This window comes from Trichomycterus rosablanca, chromosome 18, assembly GCF_030014385.1.
Source record: "Trichomycterus rosablanca isolate fTriRos1 chromosome 18, fTriRos1.hap1, whole genome shotgun sequence".
NCBI lineage: Eukaryota > Metazoa > Chordata > Actinopteri > Siluriformes > Trichomycteridae > Trichomycterus > Trichomycterus rosablanca.
In genome coordinates, this window is record NC_086005.1 from 12,234,094 (window position 1) to 12,251,837 (window position 17,744).

The 17,744-nt window shown below is 38.6% G+C and overlaps 1 protein-coding gene across 3 annotated transcripts; it reads right to left on the minus strand.

The window, feature by feature from the left end:
* Nucleotides 1–5,740: 5,740 nt before the first annotated feature.
* On the minus strand, nt 5,741–17,609 carry LOC134332169 (galectin-9-like). 3 transcript variants are annotated; one of them, XM_063013697.1, is made up of 10 exons: nt 17,532–17,609; nt 16,404–16,486; nt 10,551–10,758; nt 10,334–10,453; nt 10,211–10,246; nt 9,938–9,973; nt 9,804–9,836; nt 8,691–8,779; nt 8,451–8,607; nt 5,741–6,128 (listed from the first exon to the last, which is right to left on the minus strand). In XM_063013697.1, the coding sequence occupies exons 1-10, from the start codon at nt 17,559–17,561 to the stop codon at nt 5,982–5,984; spliced, it is 939 nt and encodes a 312-aa protein (XP_062869767.1). In that variant the 5' UTR covers nt 17,562–17,609; the 3' UTR covers nt 5,741–5,981. The 3 variants fall into 3 exon arrangements, with proteins under 3 accessions (XP_062869767.1, XP_062869768.1, XP_062869766.1); XM_063013698.1 differs by lacking the exon at nt 10,211–10,246; XM_063013696.1 differs by having other exon boundaries at nt 10,211–10,453.
* Nucleotides 17,610–17,744: the final 135 nt, after the last annotated feature.

Consider the following 17,744-nt stretch of genomic DNA (forward strand, 5'->3'; position numbering starts at 1 on the left):
ATCATTTCTCACAGCCTTTTAACAGTTTTAGTAATTTATTGGCTATTTAAAATGGAAATATAAAATAATTAATAATAAAACTGAGGTAAAATAAAAAGCTAAAATATTTTCTAATTCTGTACTTGGTTAGCTGGTAAGTTTTCATAAACGCGTTTGGTTTCCACAGCTCACGAATGTCTTTGCTAACCCGCTGACTTGAGACTCGGCGAGATTGCAAAACTGGAATAAATGTGAAAGAACCTTTCACCTGCTGCATTTTGCTTCTGTTGCAATCATCATGGCTCACACTGACATAAAGTGTTTCTTCAAATAGGCTGAGTAACAAATCATATATGTTTTATATAAATATTTATATAAATTTATATATATATTCGATGCGCAGTCATTTAGGAAATGAGGTAGAATGAGGTAAAGGTGCGTTGAAAGCTTTTTTTTTCTTTCTTTTTTTTATTCTTTTTTTGATAAACTGACATGAGCATACATGCACCTCATGAGTTTCAGTTTTTCCAGTTTTTCCTTCAATCCGGAAGGATTAAATTTGAAGTTTTTCCTTCAATCCGTGTTCCTCAAATTAAAACCATGTAAACATAAAATGATTGAAACCCTAACTATCACTGTTGTGATACAGCAGTTGTGCACATTTTAGAAAGCTGAACTATGCCAGAGACCACAAAACATTTAAGAAATATGGATGAATTATTATAGGACATGCATTTTCTATATATTTTTACACCAGAAGTTTAATGTGTGCAAAATTAAAAATGATCATCTATCATGAATAAATAAACCCAACTCATTTAAATTTAATTAATGTGCTTACTTATCTTGCTCTCGAGGATGCACTGCTGGGCAATTATACATAGTCCTTGCCCCAGCACACTCTACATTAAATTCATTAGGCATACTTACCTTGTACTACTAACTTTGCAAAAGTTAATAACAAGTAAAATAAATAATAAATAAACAATCTGGACAGGTGCAAATGAATTTTTTTTTATATTAAAATATAGGCTATACACAATTGAGTCATTATTATCACCAGCTAATATCCAGAGTGTGCAGTGTGTGCAGCACTGACAGCAGCTAGACCAACTGGGAGTGACTCAGTCAGGTCCTGGTATGTCACAGGTATCTGGGGCCATGCTGACTGCAGTGCATCCCACAGCTGCTGGAGCGGGCGTAGGGCAATGATGTGAACTGTAATAAATTCATATTCACTATAATAAACTATTTTTTTACAAAGATATGTAAACTATTAGACATACAGAAATGTCTCTGAAACAAAGACAGAAAAGTCAGTATTCTCAACTTTTTAAATCCAATTTAATAGTTGTTAATGTACAGTGTATCACAAAAGTGAGTACACCCCTCACATTTCTGCAGATATTTAAGTATATCTTTTCATGGGACAACACTGACAAAATGACACTTTGACACAATGAAAAGTAGTCTGTGTGCAGCTTATATAACAGTGTAAATTTATTCTTCCCTCAAAATAACTCAATATACAGCCATTAATGTCTAAACCACCGGCAACAAAAGTGAGTACACCCCTAAGAGACTACACCCCTAAATGTCCAAATTGAGCACTGCTTGTCATTTTCCCTCCAAAATGTCATGTGATTTGTTAGTGTTACTAGGTCTCAGGTGTGCATAGGGAGCAGGTGTGTTCAATTTAGTAGTACAGCTCTCACACTCTCTCATACTGGTCACTGAAAGTTCCAACATGGCACCTCATGGCAAAGAACTATCTGAGGATCTTAAAAGATGAATTGTTGCACTACATGAAGATGGCCAAGGCTACAAGAAGATTGCCAACACCCTGAAACTGAGCTGCAGCACAGTGGCCAAGATCATCCAGCGTTTTAAAAGAGCAGGGTCCACTCAGAACAGACCTCGCGTTGGTCGTCCAAAGAAGCTGAGTGCACGTGCTCAGCGTCACATCCAACTGCTGTCTTTGAAAGATAGGCGCAGGAGTGCTGTCAGCATTGCTGCAGAGATTGAAAAGGTGGGGGGTCAGCCTGTCAGTGCTCAGACCATACGCCACACACTACATCAAATTGGTCTGCATGGCTGTCACCCCAGAAGGAAGCCTCTTCTGAAGTCTCTACACAAGAAAGCCCGCAAACAGTTTGCTGAAGACATGTCAACAAAGGACATGGATTACTGGAACCATGTCCTATGGTCTGATGAGACCAAAATTAATTTGTTTGGTTCAGATGGTCTCAAGCATGTGTGGCGGCAATCAGGTGAGGAGTACAAAGATAAGTGTGTCATGCCTACAGTCAAGCATGGTGGTGGGAATGCCATGGTCTGGGGCTGCATGAGTGCAGCAGGTGTTGGGGAGTTACATTTCATTGAGGGACACATGAACTCCAATATGTACTGTGAAATACTGAAGCAGAGCATGATCCCCTCCCTCCGGAAACTGGGTCGCAGGGCAGTGTTCCAGCATGATAATGACCCCAAACACACCTCTAAGACGACCACTGCTTTATTGAAGAGGCTGAGGGTAAAGGTGATGGACTGGCCAAGTGTGTCTCCAGACCTAAACCCAATAGAACATCTTTGGGGCATCCTCAAGCGGAAGGTGGAGGAGCGCAAAGTCTCGAATATCCGCCAGCTCCGTGATGTCGTGGAAAAGCATTCCAGTGCAACCTGTGAAGCTCTGGTAAACTCCATGCCCAGGAGAGTTAAGGCAGTTCTGGGAAATAATGGTGGCCACACAAAATATTGACACTTCAGGAACTTTCACTAAGGGGTATACTCACTTTTGTTGCCGGTGGTTTAGACATTAATGGCTGTATATTGAGTTATTTTGAGGGAAGAATAAATTTACACTGTTATATAAGCTGCACACAGACTACTTTTCATTGTGTCAAAGTGTCATTTTGTCAGTGTTGTCCCATGAAAAGATATACTTAAATATCTGCAGAAATGTGAGGGGTGTACTCACTTTTGTGATACACTGTATGTGTAAAATTATTTTACAGTCGCTTGATAAGTTTGTTTGACTTGAACCAGGTGTACATACTATAAACAATGATAATTGTTTATAATAATGTTAACTAACAAGTGATCCCTGTGTTTAGCTTGTGTTCCCTGTGTTTAGCTCGTGTTCCCTGTGTTTAGTTTGTGTTTAGCTCGTGTTCCCTGTGTTTAGCTCGTGTTCCCTGTGTTTAGTTCGTGTTCCCTGTGTTTAGTTCGTGTTCCCTGTGTTTAGCTCGTGTTCCCTGTGTTTAGCTCGTGTTCCCTGTGTTTAGCTCGTGTTCCCTGTGTTTAGCTCGTGTTCCCTGTGTTTAGCTCGTGTTCCCTGTGTTTAGTTCGTGTTCCCTGTGTTTAGTTCGTGTTCCCTGTGTTTAGTTTGTGTTTATCTCGTGTTCCCTGTGTTTAGCTCGTGTTCCCTGTGTTTAGTTCGTGTTCCCTGTGTTTAGTTCGTGTTCCCTGTGTTTAGTTCGTGTTCCCTGTGTTAAGTTCGTGTTCCCTGTGTTTAGCTCGTGTTCCCTGTGTTTAGCTCGTGTTCCCTGTGTTTAGCTCGTGTTCCCTGTGTTTAGCTCGTGTTCCCTGTGTTTAGCTCGTGTTCCCTGTGTTTAGCTCGTGTTCCCTGTGTTTAGTTCGTGTTTAGTTCATGTTCCCTGTGTTTAGTTCATGTTTGCGTTTAGCTTATGTTCTCTGTGTTTAGTTCGTGTTCCTAGTCTGTGTTTAGCTCGTGTTCCTAGTTCATGTTCTAGTTTAGTCTTGGTAGTCTTGTTTAACCCCTTTGGTCTTGTTAACTCTGTTTGTCCTGTCTTGTGTATTTAATAAATCTTTAGTTTGGTTTTCACATCTCCTCTTTTCCTTGTCTTGTCCTTGTCTTCGTCCCCGCGTGACCGATATCTTTTTCAGCTATTCACTGAAGGTTTCAAGGTAGCGTTAACAGCTGGTCTTTAGGACTAGAAACTTAATAAAACATTATATTAAAAATTTTAATATATTGTAGTAACAGAACAATAGATATAATTAAATTATTTTGTATTTCGATCATTAATAAATGTATTATAACTATGTTTTAATATTAGCCAAAAATGCTAGTTTGGCAGGTACCTTAAAATAACTATCTAGCCAGCTGTACATAAATATGTATAAAAAGGCAAAAGTCTATCTTAATTTGAAACATACATCTAAAGGTAACTTACACTGACATTATAAAAACAATATAAACCTGCAAGTGCTTTTTTACAACCCCAAATCAGAAAAAGTTGGGACAGTATGGAAAATGCAAATAAATTAAAAATGCAGTGTTCCTTACATTTACTCTGAATAGTATTTGATTGCAGACAGTTTGAACTGACAGACAGTTTGAACTGACAGTAGACAGTATAAGATATTTCATGTTTTATCTGCTCAACTTCATTTAATTTATTAATAAACATCCATTCCTGCATTTCAGGCCTGCAACACATTCCAAAAAAAGTTGGGACGGGGGCGATTTAGGGCTAGTAATGAGGTGAAAAAACTAAACACTGATGTGATTCCAAACAGGTGATGTCAACAGGTGATTGTATTCATGGTTTGGTACAAAAGCAGCATCCAGGAAAGGCTGAGTCTTTGATGAGCAAAGATGATCAGAGGATCTCCACTTTGTCAACAAATGTGTGAGAAAATGATTGAAATGTATAAAACAATGTACCTCAAGGAAAGATTGGAAGGGATTTGCATATTTCTCCCTCTACAGTGCGTAATATCATTAAACGATTCGAGGAATCACGAGGAATTTCAATGCGTAAAGGCCAAGGGTGCAAGCTTAAGCTGAACGCCCGTGATCTTTGATCCTTCAGACAGCACTGCATCAAGAACCGCCACTTAGCAATTGCTGATATAACCACACGGGCAAGGGATTACTTTGGCAAACCTTTGTCAAGCACTACAATACAGAGTTACATGCACAAATGCCACTTAAAACTTTACTGTGCAAAAAAGAAGCTAAATGTTCAGACGCGGCGTCAACTTATTTTGGCTCGGAGGCATCTAGGATGGACCATCACACAGTGGAAACATGTATTGTGGTCAGATGAATCAGCATTCCAGGTCTTTTTTGGAAATAAATGGACACCATGTACTCTGGACCAAAGACGAAAAGGACCATCCAGACTGTTATCAGCAACAAGTCCAAAAGCCAGGGTGGTGAAAAGGAATGACAAAATTACAAAGTGGTAAATGCGTTATTGTTTCAACTTTTTTTGGAATGTGGTGCAGGGACCAACAGTGGCAACTTGGTGGTGGTGAGGCTTGAACCGGCAACCTTTTGATTACTAGTCCAGTACCTTGACCACTGAGCTATCACTGCCCTTATGTTTATTAATAAATGAAATGAAGTTGAGCAGACAAAACATGAAATATCTCAGGTTCATCCTGTCTGCAATTAAATAAAAGTCAAAGTAAATGTGAGGAACACTGCATTTTTATTTTTATTTGCTTTTTCCATGCTGTCCCAACTTTTTCTGATTTGGGGTTGTATTTTAGCGAGTAATGAGCAGGAGCATCTTTTCACCCACACAAGGCAAGTTTATATGTGGATCAGCTTTGTGTACGGAGAGACACACCCTGATCATATTATCCCTCGCATCTGTGCAGGCACCATCAATCAGCCAGCAGAAGTCATAATTGCAGCAGTTATGAGGAATCCCCTCTGGCACCCTCACTTGAACAACAATGATTACAATGAACTATACTTAAAAAGTGTTTTTAAAGAACAGCGGTTCACAACCTTAGGGCACTTGGGATCACATGAAATATTGATGAACCACAGGTGATAACCATAATGTTCTAGTCATAGTAAGATAAATGTAACTCACAGATTATTATTAAAACAAATAAACAAAAAAATTACATTTTTCAGCATGTCATAATTTCATCTCCCCTCATGCTTGAACTTGAAAAGATCACAAAATGATGAGTGCAATTGGGTTTGGATTGCAGGAGGTCAAAAAAGAATCTCTAACTTAAGCTGTTACAGAGTTAAGGCTGATGTTGCCAGTAACCTCAAGGATATCAATCTCCCGAAACAAGGAGTAACGATGGTTGTAGGTGAACATTTGTACACCATTGACAATAATCCTGTAGCACTGCGGTTCACACATGATGCTCACCTGGAACAAATACACAGAAACACTACTTAAAGGCTTCATAACACATGCAGAAGTATGACATAATTGCAACTTTAGTCAGAAAACTGGAAGTCATTCAGTCACCTTTGGTCATTATTTCATACTGATCGAGGTGAAGCATCACCCTTTGCCATATGACATATGACAAGCTGACATAAGAATTTTATAAAGTTGTCATGCCAGATGTTATGTCATCATAAGTAGACATCACAGCTGATAGCAGATATTGTAACAGTGTTATTAAACTGGTAGCAGATAATGTCATGACAGCTTTTTAGCATATGACAAGCTGTTACAACATTACAGATAGTAAGGGCTGTTATAACAACTCGTTACAGCTTTCTCATCTGACACGACAGGTACTTAATAAAGTGATATCATGCACTCACATATAGGGGCAATTTAGAGTAACCAATCTGCCTACCGACATTCATATTATACATTGAATGTACAACCCCAAATCAGAAAAAGTCGGGACAGCATGAAAAAATTAAAAAGTTTCTTACATTTACGTTGACTTTTATTTGATTGCAGACAGGATGAAGCTGAGATATTTCATGTTTTGTCTGGTCAACCTAATTTTATTTATTAATAAACATTCATTCCTGCATTTTAGGCCTGCAACACATTCCAAAAAAAGTTGGGACAATAACGCATTTACCACTTTGTAATGTTGCCATTCCTTTTCACCACACTTAAAAAACGTTTTGGCACAGAGGATACCAAGTGATTTAGTGTTTCAGCTTTTATTTTGTCCCATTCTTCCTGCAAACACGTCTTAAGATGTGCAACAGTACGGGGTCGTCGTTGTCGCATTTTTCGTTTCAAAATTCTCTACACAGTCTCCATTGGGGACAGGTCAGGACTGCAGGCAGGCCAGTCCAGTACCCGTACCCTCTTCTTCCGCATCCATGCCTTTGTAATGTGTGCAGCATGTGGTTTTGCATTGTCTTGTGAATGATGAATGCACGAACGTCCCTGGAAAAGATGTCGTCTTGAAGGCAGCATATGTTGTTCTAAGATCTCAATGTACTTTTTGCATTAATGCTGCCATCACAGGAGTGTAAATGACCTTTGCCAAGGGCACTGACACGACCACATACCATGACAGACCCTGGCTTTTAGACTTGTTGCTGATAACAGTCTGGATGGTCCTTTTTCTCTTTGGAGCACACGGCGTCCATTTATTTCCAAAAAAAGAAATGGAATGCTGATTCATCTGACCACAATCCATTGTGTGATGGTCCATCCTAGATGCCTCAGAGCCCAGAGAAGTCGATGCCACTTCTGGACATGGTTAACTTAAGGCATCTGTTTTTAAACATTTCAATCATTTTCTCACGCATTTGTTGACAAACTGGAGATGCTCTGATCATCTTTGCTCATCAAAGACTCAGCCTTTCCTGGATGCTGTTTTTGTACCAAACCATGATTACAATCACCTGTTGACATCACTTGTTTGGAATCACATTATTTAGTTTATTTTTCACCTCATTACTAGCCCTAAACTGCTCCCGTCCCAACTTTTTTTGGAATGTGTTGCAGGCCTGAATGCAGGAATGGAGGTTTATTAATTAATGAAATTAAGTTGAGCAGATAAAACATGAAATATCTTGGGTTCAAATTGTCTGCAATAAAATAATGGTTAATGTAAGGAACACTGCTTTTTTATTTTATTTGCATTTTCCATACTGTCCCAACTTTTTATGATTTGTGGTTGTAAGTAATGTAAGTGTTTTACTGCTTGCCACTGTGCCCAGTTAGCCCTGTCCTTTTGAAAGTGCCACCAATGAGACATACTGTTTATAAGAGGTCGTCAAAAGGGAAGTACAGACACTGTAAAGAGAAACTGATTCTGTATTTCACAAAACCATGAAATGTTTGATTTTACTTTAAATCAGAACCATGGCACTGTAGAAAAAAAGATGGCATGGTGACTACTGAGATGTGAAACAGGGAGGCTGGGTTTGCATTTTAGAAAGCAATCCCACTTTTACTTTTCCTTTAATATATGAGGACAATGGAGAGCCAAAAGGGACAAGCAGGACAAGCGGCATATTGAGTACGGAATGTGATCATGGTCAAAGTCAGGGGAAGTGTGGGACTTAATGTTAAAGTTACATGCATTATACTTCAGACGAGGAGGAATAGTTCTTTATATTGCTATAGTTTAATAATGAGTATTCAAATAGGCTTTACGAACACCATTTTTTAAAAACATTTAGTCAATTTTTGACATAAATTAAAACCTTGACATGTAGGTTTTAACATTTTCAGTGACAAACTGATTTGGCTTTTCGGTACCGTAAACTGCTGGCCTTTGTAGAAGGGCAAACCACCCTCTCTTTCCTCACAGCCCCATTGTTCTTTCATCAGGCTGTTACGCACCACTACATTCTCATTGAAACGTGGGTTGAAGTGGAACGCAATTCCAGAGTTATGACGCAGGTTAATGCTGAACCTAAGAGACAAAAAGCTTTAAATATAGAGTGTGTTTAAAGCATTAGGAATGAAGGTGAAGTTATACACATTGGCAAGACGCACCTGTCTGCATCATAGTTAACAAAGCCCTGAACCATAATGACTTTGCCAGGGTAAAATCCACCTTGGATAACAGCTTTATATGGCACAATCTGGAGAGATCAAATAAACAGCATGATTCACTATAAAACATTCTGCATATTATGTATACTATACAGACAAAAATATGGGGACACCTGACCATGAGCTTTTTTTACATTTACATTACATTTACGGCATTTAGCAAACGCTTTGTATCCAAAGCGACTTACAGTACTGGTACACTATATTGTCTAAGCCAGGGCTTTTCAAACTGTTTTTCAAGTGACCCACATTTTGTCCATGATTTTTTTTACGCGAAGCAGGCAACACAAACAATGCATTTTACTCTTTCTGCTCTGCTCTGTACAGTCTGGGCCCACTGTGGTTTACAAGTGGTAACAGAAAGCCTCCACAAGAGGGCATTTGTGTAAAGTTCATTTCATGTTTATGTGCCTGTTAAAATTTGTTTATTTAATTATTATTATTTTTCTCTGCAACCCATTTTCTGGGTCACAAAGAACCCCATAAGGGCCATGACCCAGGGTTTGAATTCCTGGTCTAAGCAAATAAGGGTTAAGGGCCTTGCCCAAGAGCCCAACAACCTGGGAGTGGTGGGGCTTAAACCAGTGACCTTTTGATTACTAGTCCAGTTTTTTAACCACTAGACCTCAACTGCTTGTTGGACATTTCATTTCATGCTGTAACTGTGGCATCAACTGTTTAACAGAAGTGCTAGCACAAGCAGCTGAGGTATCCAAAGAGCCTGGTCTGGATAGGACTGTATAGGAGAAAAAGTTGCAGCTGGTAGCTAGAGGTGTGCTAGCCTGTGGCCCTTCTCACCCCCATCCATAAGGGAGAGTTGTGGGTGCAAGAGGGAATTAGACATTATTCAATTAAGAAAAAAGGGGTGAAGCTTTAGACTAGAATGTTCTTATTGTAAAGCCTAAGTTCATGCTATTCTTTCACTCAAGCATCCAACTGAGAATCACTTAAGACATAGGGGACCAGGGTCAGAAAGTTCTTTCCATTATTTCAATGCAGTCAAAGTGCATGTGACCAAGCACCACACTGAACTCTGGAATATACGGTTCTTACATAGGTCTCTGGAGCACTGTATGGAGGAGGTCCCTGTAAAAAAGCAAAAATATATATTTAAACAAATGTTACCCACACAAATGATAAGATAATCATATGAAGTTTTGAAATCTACATAAAAGGGATCCACTCACAGCCATTAATCCAGGGTTAGCACAAGAAGGTTTCACCTGAAATATGTGGAAAGCATGTGGTATAATTTTACCAGGGATACTACTAGGACATAACTCTAAAATTTACCACAGTATTTGTCAATGAATTACAGTTGAAACTAAAAAAGTAAATCAAACCAAATTTGTGCCCTTGTGTACAGCTAACAAGGTGTCTATGCTTTATAAAGGCATGTTTTGTCTGGTGTGTAGAAAACGACAACCAGAATCATGAAAATGTGTCTGTGATCATCCTACCATGTAGGAAAAGTTAGCAAAATCAGACTTTGTGACCTGTGGTGTAAATAAAAAAAGATTATAACAGTTTAGTGGAGATGAATGTAGACCATTACTCATACATCTGCATTGATCAAAACCTACAGCAGGATCTGGGAAAGAGATGGACTGGATATCCACACCCCCACGTACAGAGATGGCATTCACACTGGAGAAAGGGATTCGGTGCAAGTACTCCTTGAAATGGACTCCATTTACAACCACCTGAGTCAGATTCACAAAATAGATAACAGTTTAGTAAGAAATACAGAAAACGTTATAATGAAGTCATACTGTATAGTGGAATGTTCTGCTTTCAAACCGAATAGGAGTTGCGGTTGATCAAGAAGGTAACGTTGAAGTTAGAGCCTCTGGGAATTGGAGTGGGGCTGCTTCGTTCTTCTGGACCCCAGGATGAACTCTGCCGTGTGTTACACACCACATATCCTGAGTTGCCTGAGTAGCGTGGGTTAAAGTGGAGGGCTATATCTGCCGATGCTTGGGTGCCACATTGCAAATCTACCTGAAACCTGACCATAAAAAAACTAATAAGAAACTGGCAGACATCCTATGTGTACAAGAAAGGTATTACTGTTTAATTTTGTAGCAAATCATGCTTAATTTAATCACTTAAATTAATTCTAGCATAACATTAGCAGCTGCTTTATTCTGGTCAGTGTTGTGGTTGGTCATAGAACAAAAGCTGATGTGAATATACCATATACAGTAGTTTACATATGGAATACACTGCAACTCAGATAAGCAAATGTATCTATTGGATTATTTTGACATGGTAGCCTTGCTAAAATCAAGAGAATGATACATTCTTATAGAATATGTATCATTACAGTACAAAAATGGACTATTTTAGTAAATCAAAGTGGGTAGATCAGGAAGCTATAGCCACCTAAACGATATGATGAACTATCTCTAACACGATAGTGAACATATTATTTTTACTTTCCCAACCAAGACTATAATATCAAACATGACACATTAAATAATTTAACCTCAACTCTTTAAAATAAAGATGTTTTACAATTGAATGTTTTGCTGTTTTTTTATTATTACAGCAATTTGATAGTTTTTGATACCAGTATGTCAGGCTTTTGCTTTATTTACTATTATATAAAGTGTGAACATTGCATATTTACCATGCATAATGTAATGTTTTAAATGTAGGTTTCTGAATGATTTGCAGTGTTCAAGAAAAAGCCACATACAATGACAGCTTTTCCCTGGTGCATCTATTGTAGCTGAGATTCCCCCACCAGAATCCAGCAAGGAAGCAAGTAGTGTTAGAACACCAAGCAGTAAGGTAAAAACATATCTGCAATATCAACAATATTATAGTACCAACCAGTCTGCATTTAATATGGTGCACTTATTGTGTATTGATATTGTTAACACTAATGTTTTTATTTAGGCTTTATGTTCAGTGTGTCAAATATATTTTTCATTGGATTGTATAGAAATTCATGCCAGCTAGTGTGGAAAAAGATAACAATGTATTTGATATTATCTTTATTTTTATTACTCCTATAATTAAATTATAAGGACAGTACTATCATATTAGGACACCGTTATAATTATTGAGTTAATGCATTAAATATGGACCTTAATTCCAATTCTGCTTTGTTCACCTGCTATAATAACACCAGCTTGTGTGTGTTTAAGCTGTTGTAAAAATATGATTGACTACACTTCTATAAATACATTTGCAGAGTGGTATGTACATGTATATAACAAGTAGGGATGTCCCGATCACGTTTTTTTGTTCCCGATACCGATCCCGATTATTAATTTTGATCCCGATCCGATACCGAGTCTCAAACCGATACTTGTATTTTCTAGATATTGTCTAGATAAGAACTGTATAATACTGTTCACACAGTGCACACTTCAAGTACATTACAGTTATTCAAATTAATCCAATGTATATGTTTAACAACTAAATAGCTCTGCAGTGCTGTAGGGAAAAATGCTGCATCCAAGCTATTGGCTTAATGTTTTTGTATTTTTACAAAATCAATCAAAATGAGAGAGATAATTACAGTTTTACTTTAAACTTTACATTCGAATGTAACAGAAATCTGTGTAGCAGCTTAACTTGAATATAAGAAAAAAAGTTACTTAAAAGCATTACAGTAAAACCTGAATACCAAAATAAAATGGAAAGGCTCTTTTGTTATGAAGGAAAGCCAGTTTTTAAAGTGCTTGTATTGTGTCAGTGGTTTGATGGACATTTCTAGTGTGTTTTGACCCTTTGGGGCTTCCATAGTGCATGGAATAGCGTGCTTGACTCTAGCTGTCCGCTATTCGGTACCGTAACAGAAGAAGTTAATAAAGTGTTCTGCTCCCGACAATATGTGAATATACCGTGTAGTTATTTCTTTATTAAACGAGTGCATCACTACGTTGTTTTGTAAACCGGAGTGATCCTTGACTCACACACCATATAAACAGTAAAATTGTACAGTAATGAATGCAGCTCTGCTCCTACCGCCTCCTGAAATGCTCACATTGCAGACATTACACTGCTGCTGGACTTGTTTCACTTTCCAATTCAAACTATTTCCACACAGCGGACATGCTGATGTAAAACAAAAGATCGGATTATGATCGGATTATGATCGGCATTAGTAAAGCCGATTCTGATCAGTTAAAAAATGCCTTGATCGGCCCCAATCCCGATCTTTGAGATCGGATCGGGACATCCCTAATAACAAGAAACATTGTAATCTATACAAAAGTCAATGCTTATTTTGCTTTTTGGTGTTTCTTTCTGAACAGGCTAATGCAGACTTTACCACCTATGGTTAAGACAGCTGGTTCGCCCTCTCTTTGTCCAAGAACATTCTTTCAATGGCTCAGTATTTGTCTGTGGATATTTGTACTCATTCAATAAATAAGTAAAACGATGTGTACTGTTATTTATTTATATGTAATATATATGAGAATAGAGTCAGTACAAGTATCTATGAGAATAGAGTCAGTACAAGTCAGAGTCAGTACAAAAGTTACATTTGCCACATTTGTTCCGGGGTCATAAAAGGGGATGGTGGTTCCAGCCTTCAACAAAGATCTGAAGGTCGGAGAAGAAACACAAGGTGTACCAGAAAGAAGTGCAGGGTATTTGCAATGTCCAGCATCCCAACTTGTTCAAGATTGTGCAGGATATCATAAAATGTGGAGGTCACAGCTGTCCACACATCAACCAACAGCCTTTCTGTAAGACAAAAAAATAATTTAAAATGTAATACTTTCTTGACTGAATAACATCTGTGAAAAAGTGGTAGCTGTATAGAATTCAAGGACAACAATAGCCTTAAAATGTAGAAACAATAAATAATGTAGGGAAATACAGTGTATCACAAAAGTGAGTACACCCCTCACATTTCTGCAGATATTTAAGTATATCTTTTCATGGGACAACACTGACAAAATGACACTTTGACACAATGAAAAGTAGTCTGTGTGCAGCTTATATAACAGTGTAAATTTACTCTTCCCTCAAAATAACTCAATATACAGCCATTAATGTCTAAACCACCGGCAACAAAAGTGAGTACACCCCTAAGAGACTACACCCCTAAATGTCCAAATTGAGCACTGCTTGTCATTTTCCCTCCAAAATGTCATGTGATTTGTTAGTGTTACTAGGTCTCAGGTGTGCATAGGGAGCAGGTGTGTTCAATTTAGTAGTACAGCTCTCACACTCTCTCATACTGGTCACTGAAAGTTCCAACATGGCACCTCATGGCAAAGAACTCTCTGAGGATCTTAAAAGACGAATTGTTGCGCTACATGAAGATGGCCAAGGCTACAAGAAGATTGCCAACACCCTGAAACTGAGCTGCAGCACAGTGGCCAAGATTATCCAGCGTTTTAAAAGAGCAGGGTCCACTCAGAACAGACCTCGCGTTGGTCGTCCAAAGAAGCTGAGTGCACGTGCTCAGCGTCACATCCAACTGCTGTCTTTGAAAGATAGGCGCAGGAGTGCTGTCAGCATTGCTGCAGAGATTGAAAAGGTGGGGGGTCAGCCTGTCAGTGCTCAGACCATACGCCGCACACTACATCAAATTGGTCTGCATGGCTGTCACCCCAGAAGGAAGCCTCTTCTGAAGTCTCTACACAAGAAAGCCCGCAAACAGTTTGCTGAAGACATGTCAACAAAGGACATGGATTACTGGAACCATGTCCTATGGTCTGATGAGACCAAGATTAATTTGTTTGGTTCAGATGGTCTCAAGCATGTGTGGCGGCAATCAGGTGAGGAGTACAAAGATAAGTGCGTCATGCCTACAGTCAAGCATGGTGGTGGGAATGCCATGGTCTGGGGCTGCATGAGTGCAGCAGGTGTTGGGGAGTTACATTTCATTGAGGGACACATGAACTCCAATATGTACTGTGAAATACTGAAGCAGAGCATGATCCCCTCCCTCCGGAAACTGGGTCGCAGGGCAGTGTTCCAGCATGATAATGACCCCAAACACACCTCTAAGACGACCACTGCTTTACTGAAGAGGCTGAGGGTAAAGGTGATGGACTGGCCAAGCATGTCTCCAGACCTAAACCCAATAGAACATCTTTGGGGCATCCTCAAGCGGAAGGTGGAGGAGCGCAAAGTCTCGAATATCCGCCAGCTCCGTGATGTCGTCATGGAGGAGTGGAAAAGCATTCCAGTGGCAACCTGTGAAGCTCTGGTAAACTCCATGCCCAGGAGAGTTAAGGCAGTTCTGGGAAATAATGGTGGCCACACAAAATATTGACACTTCAGGAACTTTCACTAAGGGGTGTACTCACTTTTGTTGCCGGTGGTTTAGACATTAATGGCTGTATATTGAGTTATTTTGAGGGAAGAATAAATTTACACTGTTATATAAGCTGCACACAGACTACTTTTCATTGTGTCAAAGTGTCATTTTGTCAGTGTTGTCCCATGAAAAGATATACTTAAATATCTGCAGAAATGTGAGGGGTGTACTCACTTTTGTGATACACTGTATATGTTGAAGAAATTTATAACTTAGACAATCAAGGACATTTGTGCCAGTATGCCCAAATTTGGCCAGTGGGAATCCTAGCATGGATTTAAGTTCAGTTACTTGTGGAACTGTCTGTACCCTGATGGATGGCATTCTGGTTTCCACATGTTCACTCACCAACATGTGAATTTGCCTGAGGGCATTTAATATATCTTCAGGAATATGATTTTTTTTCCACTAATTAATCAATAATAATCATTTCATGTGTGCTAATGAAATGTAAATAATTCAGATCAATACATAAGGCAGACTGCTTACTACATACTGCTTTTTATGCAGCTACCCCTCCAAAGCTTTATGTCTTAGTAAGGCCTAGACAACAAGAAACTTAAGATAATTAGACATGCATGTTAAAAGATGAGTATAGTCAGAATATGCCTGATTGTTAAAGCTTTAACAAATTCTACCCTTTTAAAATGATGATTTTTATGTACTCTAAAATAAGTGTAAAATAAAATAAATAATAATCTTACCTGAGGTCGTTGATTGTCCATTACTCTCTTTACAACGGGAAGTTGTGGCTCATTGGTCGAAGCCGAAAACACATTCTGATTGGTCGACGACTTTTGGCACTGTTTTAACGTTCAGACTCCGAGCGCGAGGGCAAGTGCAGTTATGAGAGCGAGCAGGAAATATCTGAGCGCGAGCGCAGTTTGCTTTGAGTGCACGCATACGATTTGAGCGCGAGAGAAGCGTTTCGAGCGCGCGCATGCAAATTCGTGCGCGAGCACAACTTATAGGTGAACGAGCGGGGTGAATTCATGCGAGAGCAGAGAAAATTCTGTGTGTTGCAGGCCTGAAATGCGGGAATGGAGGTATATTAACAAATGACCTGAAGTTAAAACATGAAATATCTTATAATGTCTACTGTCGGTACTGTCTGCAATCAAATTAAATTTAAGTAAATGTAAGGAACCTTCATTTTTATTTAATTTGCATTTTCCATACTGTCCCAACCTTTTCCAATTTAGGGTTGAACATTGTAAAGTAATATGATTATGTAATATTATTATGATTTTTTTTTTTATTATTATAATTGCCCATTCATTTCAGAAGGGTCTTCTTATTTCCTCCACAGTTTATTTGAAAAGAAAGTTTTCCATCATATTTTGTGTACCGTAGCTCACCTCTCTGCTCCTGGAATGACCCAACCTGTCACAGAGATGGTCTTTCCTTCGATCCCTTCGATCAATCCCGTAAATGGGAGTTTCTAGTATGACAAAAATGGCTTTAGAATAAGACAATAAATTATGCTTCCTGTTCATACTGTATTGATTCTTAGGAAATACATTAAGTGGCTAATACAGTCATATAAATATCTTTTTATAAAATGCTCTACAACTAACTTAACGTGTTCATGTACAATGGTGAGGGTTGGTTCATGTTATTACCAACTCTTTTACAGAACTCCAATCCAGAAGTGAATATTCTGCTTTAGAAACCAATTTAATTCAGAAAAAGTTGGGACAATATGGAAAATGCAATTTAAAATAAAAATGCAGTGTTCCTTACATTTACTTTGACTTTTGATTGCAGACAGTTTAAACCCAAGATACTTCATGTCTGCTCAACTTCATTTCATTTGTTAATATACCTCCTTTTCAGGGATGTCCATGCATTTTTCAACAAGACAATGCAAAACCACATGCTGCACACATTACAAAGGCATGGCTGTGGAAGAAGAGGGTATGGGTACTGGACTGGCCTGCTTGCAGTCTTGACCTGTCCCCAGTAGAGAATTTGTGGAGAATTTTGAAACGAAAAATGCAACAACGACGACCCCATACTGTTGCACATCTTAGGCGTGTTTGCAGGAAGAATGAGACAAAATAAAGGCTGAAACACTAAATCACTTGGTATCCTCGGTGCCAAAATGTATTTTAAGAGTGGTGAAAAGGAATGGCAACATTACAAAGTGTTGTGGAATGTGTTGCAGGCCTGAAATGCAGGAATGAATGTTTATTAATAAATCATATAAAGTTGACCAGACAAAACATGAAATATCTCAGGTTCACCCTGTCTGCAATAAAATAAAAGTCAAAGTAAATGTGAGGAGCACTGGGTTTTTATTTTATTTGCATTTTCCATACTGTCCCAACTTTTTCTAATTTGGGGTGCCCAGTATTCAACAACCAGCACAACCTGCCTTTCTTGTGCACACAAGTCCAGAGTTCTACCAAATAAAGATCTTAAAACTGACTCTCAAAATACTGCAACATAAAAAACATCGACATTTAATAATAAATCATTTTTACCGGGTTAATGTAAGAAGCCTGAAATGCCATATTGATGCAATAAGCGACAGCTGAAAATAAGAGAAGATAAACACAGCTCACAGTCTCACAGCTGAAGTAAGTTTCGGTTTACCAATAAGGGCAGATATGCAGAGCCTCAGGCAAGTATCATATTGCATGCAAAAATGCTCTGTGCTTTGTTCTTACTGCAGTCAGACACTCCTTGATCTCGCC

Excerpts from the sequence above, each read along its gene's own strand:
- LOC134332169 (XM_063013696.1), bottom strand. The coding sequence starts at position 17,561 with ATGGCATTTCAGGCTTCTTACATTAACCCG. Across the intron at positions 10,454-10,550 it reads TCAACCGCAACTCCTATTCG|GTGGTTGTAAATGGAGTCCA; the intron begins GTTTGAAAGCAG and ends AATCTGACTCAG. Across the intron at positions 9,974-10,210 it reads TTGCTAACTTTTCCTACATG|GTGAAACCTTCTTGTGCTAA; the intron begins GTAGGATGATCA and ends CACATATTTCAG.